The sequence below is a fragment of the Ciconia boyciana genome, chromosome 1 (genome assembly GCF_034638445.1).
Source record: "Ciconia boyciana chromosome 1, ASM3463844v1, whole genome shotgun sequence".
In the NCBI taxonomy this organism is placed as follows: domain Eukaryota; kingdom Metazoa; phylum Chordata; class Aves; order Ciconiiformes; family Ciconiidae; genus Ciconia; species Ciconia boyciana.
The window spans coordinates 215,908,792-215,920,942 of record NC_132934.1 but is presented as its reverse complement, the minus strand read 5'-3'; the positions used below and the strand labels follow the sequence as shown (position 1 = coordinate 215,920,942).

Here is a 12,151-nt window from a genome sequence, read left to right as displayed (position 1 = left end):
AGGACAGCGTCAGCAACACACCCATGTGCAGACACGTACATTTGAAATGCACTTGTCAAAGAAAAAATAAATCTATCATCCTCCCTGTGTCAACACAGCCAGAGCAGGAACTTCAAACCCGATTAGCAGCATCCTGCAGCCTGAGATTCCTCCTTTGAGATCTCAAAGCAGAATATAAACCGAAGGCGTAAGGAAAGTGGCAAAGCCAGCGATTCAGCGCCTTCCCTTTGAGTCCATACAAAAGCCGGCGTAACATCACGGTGGCTGAAAACTTGCCTTTTGTGCATGAAAACCAAAGTCCAGCTGTGTGGGTTTGTTGCAGATGAAGGCAGGTTTTAGGGGAGCAAAGCCATCAGCCTCAGGCTCTACCACATCTACCTGCTCTGAACCACTATTGAAGAGAACAACTTGATCAACCCATCAACACCCTGAATGCACAACGCAGTTATATAAATATTATTATATTCATAATAATGCATTAAGAAGCAAGGGGATGGGGCACCACCAAGTGAAACACAGTCCAAGCTAAGGCCAACATTTTCAAATCCAGCCACCGATGCAGGAAGCCGGCACAACCGGCGTGACTGGAAGGGAAGTCCCACTGACCACAGCGCTGGGACCGCTCCGGCACAGAGATCCCCTCAAGTGACATCTGCCGAGCATCGCTTCCTGCCCTGCAGAGGCTGCGTGAGACGGCCGGGCACATCTTAGCATGGCCGCGTTTCCTCTTGGGGGAATGAGGATGTTTTGAAAACATAGGTGGCTTGCAAAGCACTTTGGGATGTATCTGGATGAAAAGCACTCTTATGCACATCGATAATTAGCACTAACCGCCGGCGTGTCACACCCTCATGTACAGCATTTAGCAGATTTATTCAGCTCTTGCTGGAATGCCAGAGCACAAGCTGGATATTCAGAAGGCAATGTGAGTGCCCTTTCATGGGGCAGATGCTGAGGAGCTAATGATGTTTGATGAGTTAAGGCTACTGGTGACTCAGGATCAGCAATAAGTTGATTCCTGCGGGGAGGAAGGTGCTTTGCTCCATTAAGCTAAAAGCATCCTCCACAGTTCAGCATGCACAAAGTCATTCTGTCCATCTCCCACAAAGCCTGCCTACATATGTTAGGGGTTTGATACTTCCCATGTAAACACCCAGTTTTACCTTTGTCTCAGCACATTTGGGGGGACAGGGAGTGAAAGAACTGGATTCCCTTGCAGCTCCATCCCGTGGCCAACCTGATCCTCCCTCAAAAGGGATCAAGCACACAAGGAAAGGGTTGCCAAGAGCGACCGGGCATGCAGTCTAATGCACAGGGATGTGGCACCACTGATGTCTACAGGGCTGCACCCATTTTGGACAAGGCTAATAACCCCAGATCACAAATCGGATACCCCTGCGGCCCTGCCCTAGCCTGTGATACGGGACTACAGACATCCACCTCCCTCTCACAGGTAGGCAGCGATGCTTCCATCAATCGATAACAGGCACTGGGGAGACACCAGCTGCACTTGTTCTGCCTGCCGTTCCCAAAATCCACGCAGGCAAAAGCAACGGGACTGCAGGATGATTTGGCCGGTGCCCCCCTTGGAAGGGAGAGCATCCAGCTCTCTCCCAGAGGCTGCGTCCCAGCCAACCGAAGCCCGGCAGAGGTTGGTCACTGGAGTCAGGGAGCGGGACCCCGGCTTCATCCCGGGGAGCGATGTGCCGAGTCATAGGATGGCAGCTTGATGTAGCCGCGATTCTGAGCTCTAACGCTCGTGGCGCGCGGCGAGACCGTCAGGCGGAGGGCGCAAAGAACAGTTATTTCTTTCAACGAGTGGGGAATGTGGCAGAGCTGGCATTTGGACCCTCTTTTTACAACTTCTTTGAAGTGTTTGATCTCAGCCGCTAATGACACAAAAGGCTATCGAAGCACTACTGGTGCTATCTTCAAAGGGTTTGAACGTTAAATGATTAATCGGAACCGCGCACGGGGAGGGGGAAAGCGACCGTTATGGGGGTGTTGGGGGGGATTCAAGATGTAGCATTACCTTTACTCTTTGGGACAAAGGTATGCCCAAGCTCCCCTAAGAAACGCGACTTCAAAGGAGGGGGTGTGACAGTCGCCGGCCCCGGGTGAGCCCGGCCGCGGCGGGCGCAGCCAGAACTGCCCCAAACCCGGGCGCCCGCTCCGGCCCTGGCCGTCACCCCGCCGCGACCGCAGCCCCGCGGCAAGGGACGAGCCGGGGGGGGGGGGGGGGGGGGGTCGGGGATGCTCCCACCCCCCCTTCCCCGAGCAGCGGGGAGCCACGAGCACCCACCCCCGCCCGGGCAAGGGGCACCCCCGCCCTGCCGAGCCTCCGCGGCGCCGGGCGAGGCGGCGGCAGGTGCACCGGGGCGGGCGGCGGCTACCGGGGGAAGCCGGAGGGGAAAAGCCCCGGCTTCCCCGGAGCCGGGATAGAGATGAGATGGGGTGGCCCGAGACTTACGTATCTCCGTAACTTCTTCTCCGGCGGTGACTTTCGGAGCCAGCCCGAGCACACCACCTCCCCGCCGCTCATCGCGGCAGCCGGGCGCGCCGCCGGGCGCTGCCTCCCGGCGCTCAGCGCCGGCAGCGCCGGCCCATGGAGGGCGGTGGGTGGGTGGGTGGGTGGGTAGATGGATGGAGAGATGGATGGAGAGATGGATGGATGGATGGATGGGGGGGCGACGAGCGCCTCCCCCCGCCGCCGCCGCTCGGCTGCGAGCGGGGAAGCAGGAAACTGGCTCCTTCCCCGGCTCACCACGCCTCCCGCCCGGCCCGGAGCCTGCTTTAAAGATACAAACCCCACGGGGAAAAGGGGCTGCCCGGTCCCCGGCGGCTTCCCCGCCACCCGGGAGGGGTTGCCTCTCATTCTTGCCCCCCACGCACTCATACAGTACCTATATAAAAACTTTATACATACCGCGGCAGGTGATCTCCTGCAGCGCAGCCTTAAACGAAAAGTCGTATCCCCCCGCACCCCAAACCCCTCCACTGTGAGGCTGGATCACCCCAGCCCCCCAGGACCCTTCCCCTCTCTTGACGGAAAAGGTGCTTCTCACCCCAGAAAGGAGAGGCTGGCTTTCGCCCCGCTGCGCTCAGGGGCTTGTGCGTGAGATGAAGGTGCCATAGGAAAACAAAAGAGGTTGAGCAAGAAACAGCCCAACAGCAGTGATAGCAAAAACCCTCCTGGAGGAGAAAAAAAAAATAAAAAAAATTGAGGGGAATCGATAAAAGCTTCATATTTTATTATTGATTTTTAAATAATGGAGCTGTGCCCACTGAAAGGGGATTTGACTGCCACTGGAGTCTCACGTAGACAAGCTGGGTTTCGCATTACAGCGTATTATACCCTGGCTGAGATTAACTATCATTTTCCAGATCTAGCAACACTGTACATTTAAAAGTCTGATCCTCTCCCCAGCTCAGGCAGCAATAAAACTTCCCTCCACAGCCCTGCGAGTAGGATTACGCTCTAACCCTCCTGTTGCTGCATCCTTAAAAGCAAAAACCTGGGCATGGCACCCATAAAAGCCGAGTCCTCCTAGCCCACGACACTCTCACGCTGCCCACTTATGAGGAAAATACAACTGAGGGTTGTTTGCTGGGGATGGATTTCCAAAACCTGTCTCTATACGGCAGCTCTGCCCCAAACCTGCTCGGGCACATTCAGTCATCCCTGCCTCAACTTCCCTGCCTGTCCAACCTCCGTGGGCAGGGACGGTCCCTCCTTGTGTGTTTGTGCCGTAGCTGGTGCAATAAGAACTCCATGCTGGCTGGATGCTCTACTGTATGTCAAACAACAACAACCTTTATATAACGCTGCTTGTGCGGGGATCTTGCATCACTTTAGAGCAGTAATTACAACTTGCAGTGCCTCTGGGAGGTAGGCACGACACCTCTTTTCAAGATGGGGACAGCACAGTTAAGCCATATGTTGTTTATCATCTTTGTGAATACATAAAGGAGGGGAATAACCCCTTAAAGAACAAGTATGTCATTTGTTAGGAATGCATTTTTCCAACAGCTTTGTTTTTCTTTTTCTGCCAGTGAAATGCAAAGGCTAAAAAAGAAGATTTTTTTCTACCTTTTCACTGCCCAAAGGAAGGGCTTGATCCTATTCAAGCGCTGGGCAACCTCTGCACAGACGCCAGCTATGGTCCGATCGGCTCGCCCATCTCTGCCAGCGCGGCGTGCGTGATGGAGCTGAGAGCAGCGGAGGACGGAGAGGCCAGTTCTGCGCTGGCATCAGCCAGCATTGCCTTATTCAGTGCGCTGGAGCTGTATCAATTTACACTGCATGAGAGCGAGAGTCTCGCCCGCAAACTCTCCTGGGTTAGAGGCACTTTGCGCATTTGCAGGGAAAACTGCGTCCTGGTGACCCGCGCTTGAGAGATCTTCCCAAAACCCTGACCAATTTCAGGGGGGCTGGTGACCTCCTAGGGATTTATAAAGACCTAATCGAGAGCAGACGATCATGATTAATACGCAGGTATCGTGCAAAGCCATTCCACGGTATACGTTAATGATTCACAGGTTAGGAATTTGCTCACACTGACACTGATGCAAAGTGGTATCAGTCTGAAAACCAGTTGTGGAGAACCACGTCCACATTTTTATGTTAACAACTTTCACCACGTGGAGTTGAAACACTTCATTTGGGCGATGGATGTTTAAAGAAATGCTCCATAATTATCATCGTGTGAATTGGAATTAATTATTCTACATATTCTGTGACAGCCTTTGGTTTATTACCCTGCTCCCTTGCTGTGCTATCCTTTCTCTCCGCTTATCCCCTATTCTGGATCGCATTTACTGACTTGGTTATATCACAAGATATATCTGAACGGTGTCCAAAACATGAAGTACCCCTGCGAATTCTTTTTTCCATGCCTTTGGTGATGCCTGACACATGTACCTCAGATTGCTGGGACTTTTGGATGGGAAACAGGTTGCATTTTCTTTACACTTAAATATCCTGCCATCTCAAATGTGAAATATAAGCTCTGCGCAGAAAAATGCTTGAAACAAAGATGCTCCATGTGAACGTGCCTCCCTAATTCCACTGTGGCTGTAGGCAGAGTGGGAACAGCGAGTTAATTCTGGCATCAGGCTGCCAGATTATATACGATCCAATGCATGTAACGTTACAATGCCTTGTAATGCTGGCCCCACTTAAAGCATTTGGCCAGGAATACAAATATTACCTCCAATGCCTCTAGGAGTTAAAGACAATGTATGTCATGAACGCTGCTCTGATTTGGCAGCGCTTGCACGTTTGTAACAGTTTTACCAACTTCAAGCTGTTCCTCCAACCGGCAGCGGAGACTGAACTCAGGCTGGCCCCAGCTGACTGCGTGAATCTCCGGAGTCTGAGCTAACAGCCAGCAGCCTTGGCGGAAAACTGTGAAAACCACATCCCCGTGCTGGAAAAATGCGATGAGGGAGTTATACGAAGCCATTGAAAATCCGTCTCTGCCAGCAGGAGCAACTGAAGGGGGAACAGCAGAATTAGCAGGCACAGCAAGGGAGAAATTAAGAGATGCCATGTAAGAAATCACACTCCTTGCACAAGGGTAAGGCAGAAAGAAAAAGATTTTTCCAAGAAAAAGCCCTTGTGCTGCGTGTTTAATGTGCCGGGATGCACGAAAAAGTTACACTTTCTCCTGCAGAAACCTCCGGGGTTTTTAATCATAATCTTCAGTGTGCTTCCTTGTTCTTGGCTGAAACTGAAATCTATGAAAAATCAGAACTTCTAAGAAAGAAACCACAATGCCCACCGCTTCTCCTGCCTGCTCCAAATTTATTTAAATGAGCTGTGCCATCTACTGGCAGATGGGAAAGCTGCAGGCAGAGCAATTCCCCTCCTCGCTGCGGGTCGCTGGTGTAAGCAGTAGGGGTGGATGGAGACACAGGGCATTTCCTGGGGATTAGGGACCAGCTGGCTGAAATGCTTTGGGCTACTTACCCCAGCCAGGCACTAATCCCTTGGAAATGCCCTATACTGAGGTTAATATAAACCGAAACATGCTGGGGGGGGAGGCAAGGGGGAAAGGCTTTAAAAATCTGCTGTGCTGCTTGGTGCTACATGCCTGCTTTTCAATTCTGAGCGAATGCTCATTCTCATGAGATCCAGCTCCACAACAATATGACCTGACTTTATCTTCACGAAACAGCTCCCGCAGCAGACCTTGATGGAAGCAGCTTTTTCTATTTCATCAAGAATTTTCAAGGTTAAAAAAAATTAATCATCTCTTTCAAGAATTCGAGTCTTTTCAAGCTTTCCACCCTCCATAAAAGAGCACAGCAGGCCCCCCAGAACAACCGCAATCAAAGCCAAACCACAAGACGGCCCTTTCCTTCGCATGATAGACAGCAGCTCCAGCAGCACTGGATGTTTTCTGGCAAAGACAGGGGCATCAGAGCTCTGATGCCTTAATAGACTCAAAAAAGAGAGAAGGGGAGATGACTTGTGGGTCAGCAGTGTTCAAGGCGCACATGCTCCCTTGGACTTGATGGTCCAGTTGCTAATGGTGGTGATGGGAAAACAATGGATTAAACCTGCTTTGTCCCCTCTCTGTTTGAGATCCTGGCAAAAACCAGCACATCCCTCAATCGAGAACGGATGCAGACTGCCGGGCAGCTCGGGGAGGGGGCTGGGGTGCTGAGCTGGATGGTGTCTGTGGATGCAGCCAGAGGACACTTCCAGTCCTTGCACTTGAAGATAATTAAACGGGTTTTCCTATTCGGGAACCACAGTCCAAGCTGAAGCCCAGCCCCGCTTCCCTCAGTAAACTTGACAGTTAGAAATAATTTTGCCTGGTGCTGAGCTGGGACAGAACGCTACTGAAATATTTCTCAGTTTTGGGCCCAGACAGAGCTTCTTCATGCCTGGTCCTTCCTTCTAGGATGGATGAGTTCCTCATGCAAACTCTCCTGCCTGGATCCGTTTTTGGCAGCTACGTTTACCCTTTTTTTTCCACTTATGCTGTTTCTACCGTGGAAGAGAAGGAAACTGGGAGTTTTCCTATTTTTTTTCTCACCTTCTCAAAACAGAAAACCATTGTAGCATTGCTCTGTAGAAAGAGCACCAGGCAGCGCTCCAGACATGGACACTATTCTGATTTAAGCATAAAGGCCACTTCATCCTTGTTTTTTCCTGATGAGACCAGAAGCTCTGTATGGAAAGGACTCCCTCTATGGACACTATTTGGCACAATGGGGCTTTGACCGCAGCTGGGCCCAGGGCGAGCAAACATAAAACAAATGATAATAAAACAAGCAGGGAGAAATCTTCGCTGGGCCTGTTTACCCGACCCTGGTATACTCTCACATCCTTAGGCATTACTTCAAGACCAGATGGTGCTCTGTGGTAGAGCAAATGAGCAATTATCCTCCTGACACCCCGCAAGGCCTCCCCGCATGTGATCGCAAGAAGTTACTTCACCCCAAGCTAAGAGCTGTTGTCTGGCTTTTCAGCATAATTGGATGTAATCAAGTTTAATTTGGTTGGTGCAGTAACTCTGAAGACTTTTGTAACTGGATTACTGTCGGCTCAACGGTCATGTGCCATTATATTTGCTGGTCAAAACAGAAGCCAGAATAAAAACAGATGCTTTCCCCCTACTCCTCCTTCCAATGACACCCCTTCAGGATATGAGCTTGCACTGTACAGTCAATATAACGAACTAAAAATTCTATTAGAAGAAGGAAGTCATTGCTGTCATATTACGTTCAGGCCTCTCCTAGAAAGTGTAAATTATTTAGAGCATGTATCTACGTTTGTTTACAATTGTAGACCATGCACAGCTTAGAGCTAAAACTACTGGAGCACAGACTTATGATGCACATGAGCTTTGAGACATATAAATCTTATTATCCTTACTGTACAAGTAGGGAAGCTGAGACCATGAGGAGGAGTGAATGGCTGATGAGGAAGGAGTCCCTCAGGTCCCATTTTCCACTGTACGTCACCAGCTGAGAATAAGGAATATACAAAATGCTGTGTTTATAGCAGACTTACAGCTCTACTACAGGTAATCTATAGGTGGAGAGTGGCAGCTGATAAATGTAACAAAGCCAGCAGCATAAAGACCTTATTTTCACGCCCCCCAGCTCCTACCAGTATTAAGTCACAGAAGCAGCAAGTGAAAGCCTGTTCCCATCACACTTTAGGTCAAATTTTGCAAATTCAAGAGCCTGTGGTCTTTTCTAATGCCCCCGAAATGCTGAGAGTTAAGACACACTGATATCCTCCTGACAGATCCTGAGGCCAGGCAAATGGAGACTGAAATATGGCACTTTTTTAACAGTGCAGATAATCACTGGAGTAAGGTGTGGAGGTGATACGCTTTTGTGGTTTCAAAGCATTTTAGGCCATTTGGAGGCATAGGAAGCATATTATATTCCTGGTTGAAATGTCGATTGCATTTTAGACACATACCTCCTAAAAGTCAGTTCAATTTTGAATTGCAGATCAACCGTAAAAAGACCAAAGTGCAGAGAGACTTCCCTAAGATCAGCAGCAAAGGATGCTCTCCAGCTCCCAGTCCCAAATGCTACAGAGCAGCCACCCTCACAGATGAATGCTGTTAAGCCGTAGATGCAGGCATATGCACCTCTGGTTTTGGCCAGATGGCTATTTTGAGTTTCTAATGATCTGGGAAATGAACACTTCATAATGTTCTATCTCAGAGGGTTTAGCACAAACTTTCTTCCTTTTTTCCATACCCGCACTGTTACAGATGGTACCAAATCTCAATCAGGGACTTCAGTAACACGGTGCTAAAACCACCATGTTTTAGCAGGTACTCCAGGGAGACGGCAATGTAATCCTGCCCAGCAAGTCATCCATCAAGTTTGTTAACAAATAGGCTCATTAAATTTGTTAAATACTTGAACCTTATACTTCCTAAATCACCATAAACACTACTAATTTATTAATGCACTAATAATAACAGAATTTGAAAGACTGTTTGAAGCCACTGTATAAACCAGGCCCTCAGATTTGATTTGCATGGCTATTTGGGTTCTGCGGGTGGCAAAGTTCAGATGTGTAAGGCGATACGGAAAAGCACCACCGATGCATGTTTACAGAGAGGCACCTGAAGCACAGCTTTCCCGGCACTTCAGCTGCTGTGCAGAGCCCCTTCTCGGCGGCTATGACGCTGCATACATGCTGCTGAGCAAGCCTGAATGCACATGGTGATTTATCTATACTAAACAACTGCAGAGGTCATTTCAAGTGCTTCATGGAGATGCCATCGTGTGACTCCAACCTGCCAGAATGAGGCCTCATCAGTTACAGCGATGCCAGAATCTCTGCAGCAGGTAAGTGCTTGCAGCTGGATCTCCTGGAGCTGCAAACTGGCTACCGGCTGAGCACTGATTTTCTGTAACTTCATGCAGGAATGGGAGAAACCTGCTCTCGACTCTGTCAGGACAGCCTGGAAATGTAACCCTGATCCTAACTGCTTCCCTCCATAGTCTCTGGCAAGTCCCTTCATCTGTCCCTGACTCTTCTGTGCTCACCTGGAACATCACAGCTGTGTGAACAGCCCTGGCAGCACTGACACAGAGAGGTCAGTAAGCCTTGAAGTAGTCTAGGGTGGGTGTCTAGCTGTCTCCTGCTTGGATGGGCAGCCTGTGGCCATGCATTCATCAACACAGCAGCAGCAAAGCTGAGGGATAAGCAGAAAAGGGGAGACCTGTGTCTCAGAAAAATATGGATCACAAGCCTGCTTCACACAGCTTAATCACAGTACTGAGCCCTTAGAGCCCAGGATCTTCAAAGGGCCACAAAGATAGCACTGAATTAATGCTCAAAAATCACTTTGGCGGTAAAGACACCACAGAAGTGTTATTACAAAAACATTGTGTCTATGAAATATAATTATTTTCCCCTGTGGCTGGAAATCTAGCCTCTTTCGGAAGTCATGCACATAGTACAGAATAGTCCAATACAGAAACTTATGTGTTTATGTGATTTATCAAGGCCACCTCCCAGACCACACTATGATTTTTTTTTTGGAGCAGTCTGCGTATTTTTTTGCCAGCAACCCGTATGATCGGTGACTTCTGAAAATTTAGACCTCCATTTTTACAGCACATACAAGTATTGTTACAGTAACCTGCTGAAGACAGTAAAACATACAGCTATTGATGAAGAGCAAAAAGCAAGATCAAGCTTTGCAAAGAAAATTAAAAATGTACTCTGTTGGCTGCCTCAAATTATTCAGAAAAAATCAATTGTAAGAGTAATAAAAATAAACAGCAGGATTGCTATCTCTGAAAGGCCTCGGGACATACAGGGATAGATAAAAATCACTGAAGCACAGTCTAGGATCTTAGAAATGCCAAAAATGCATTTGAAACTGGATCAGCTGCAAACATCCTGCCTTGCTTCTGGTGTGGCAGCGCACCCAAAGGCAAGCAGAGGGAAGTCTCGTGGGGGGGTGCTGAGCAAGGATTCGGTTGGTTTGGGTCAGTTCCATGGTTCTGCCACATATCTTCCATAACCTTGGGCAAGCAGCTTAATTGCCCTGTGCCTCAATTCTCCGCAGTAAAATAGTGTCAGCAATAAGAGCAACAAGGATTCTGAAGTCATTTCATCCACATTTCACCCATAATCGAGCCTACAATTTCTGATGGAGCTAATATATGTCTTTTAAATGGCCACACAGTCTTGCCCCTCTCCTGCCCTTTATGTGAAAGCTCTCCCTTTACAGCATCTTTGCCGAACAACTTGTGTAGCAGACACAGAGACACAGCTGTAGGACAGATAATAATACATTTCACAGCAGCAATAAAACAACGGGAGCCATAATTTCTTTGAACTCTGGGTCAAACTTGTTGTTAGCCAAGTCTGTAAGAACTCATATAGTAAATTACATACGTCTCTACCAGCAGGATCATAAAATAAAACTTTACAATCCTTCCGAAGGTCACGGCTCTGTAACAAACAGTAAGACAAAACAATAAATTCACCCCCGAGACCACCATTTTTGTGGCTTTGGCAGCTTTGGTTAGATCTGAGGAAATTAGAACTTTGACAATCTTTATACAAAGTCTGTCTTATTTCTCCTTTGGACCTATCTCCCAAATCTCCCAAAGCGTAAGGCAGAGGCTAAACCAACAGTAATAACGACTGTTATTAGTTTCAGCAGCAGCAACGCCACATTTATCTCTATACACACATTTAATGGAACCAATGACCAAAGCGTTTCTTGGCAAATTAGTCCCCTTCTCCCCCAAAGAAAAACACATCTATAAGCTATTTCCAAAACAATCAATATTAGTCCAGCAAGCAAAACTGTATGTTACATTTTCCATCAAAGTCTTGGCATTCCCTCAAACAAGTGATGCTTTATAAATTACAACGACTACCAAATAAACTGGAGAGAGTACTGCTGAGCTGGGCACCTTGCTGCTTTTCCCCCAGGTCCGGGGGCCTGAATGCAGGTAATTCAGCTAAAATCCCTGCACTGGTCTGCTGACTTTTAAACATTTGTCCCAGCAATGTATCTTTTCATCTATGCTTGTACGGAAGCTAGTACAACAGCCCAAGATCTAGACACTGCCATGGTATCACAACATAAATCATAAGGGGGAGAACAGCAATCTCTATTAGCTTCAGAGCATGCATCTGCTCTCCTGTGGATTTGAAACTGAAAAGACTGAGACATGGTGTTAGTTCCATGAGCATTATTTTTTAAATTAGAGTACTTGGGGATACTTTGATCCTGCACATAAAAATCTTAAGTGAACAGATTATCTGATATTCTTGAAGTGAAAACAAAGGTTTTCCTCTAAACACTCTTCTGAGAGGCTGGCATTTGGTTATGCAAAGCTTATGCCATCGCGCTCTCATTCCCAGTGGTGTTGCTCTCCTATCACTCTGTCCTAGTGTTGCAAAGCCACAGACACAGTAATCAACGACACTGATTCTTTCCTCCGAAGCTCAAAGTGAGGACAAACCTGAAAAGAGGCAGTGCTAGCTGCTGAGGAACTGGAACTTCAAGACATACTTACCAAAAGGATGCTAGCAGAGACCGTGCTGGTCACCTGGGCTTGAGAGCTGACCGCTTACTGCACTGAAAGCACCCCAATGTAAGCTACGGCACTGCATGTTCAGGCTAAGAGATGATTC

General features: G+C 48.3%; 1 protein-coding gene across 2 annotated transcripts in view; it reads right to left on the bottom strand.

Annotated features, from left to right (window-relative positions):
* Window positions 1-12,151, bottom strand: part of GAB2 (GRB2 associated binding protein 2) — a 108,744-nt gene extending 96,593 nt beyond the window's left edge. Inside the window, exon 1 of one of the 2 annotated variants that reach the window (XM_072850825.1) lies at window positions 12,034-12,151. Coding sequence is in view for 1 of the 2 variants with exons in the window: in XM_072850824.1 (XP_072706925.1) it covers window positions 2,471-2,542 (72 nt within the window). In the remaining variant the exon portion in view is untranslated. Of the gene's footprint in view, window positions 1-2,470; window positions 2,664-12,033 lie in introns of those variants that run through there. The other variant, XM_072850824.1, reaches the window with a different exon arrangement.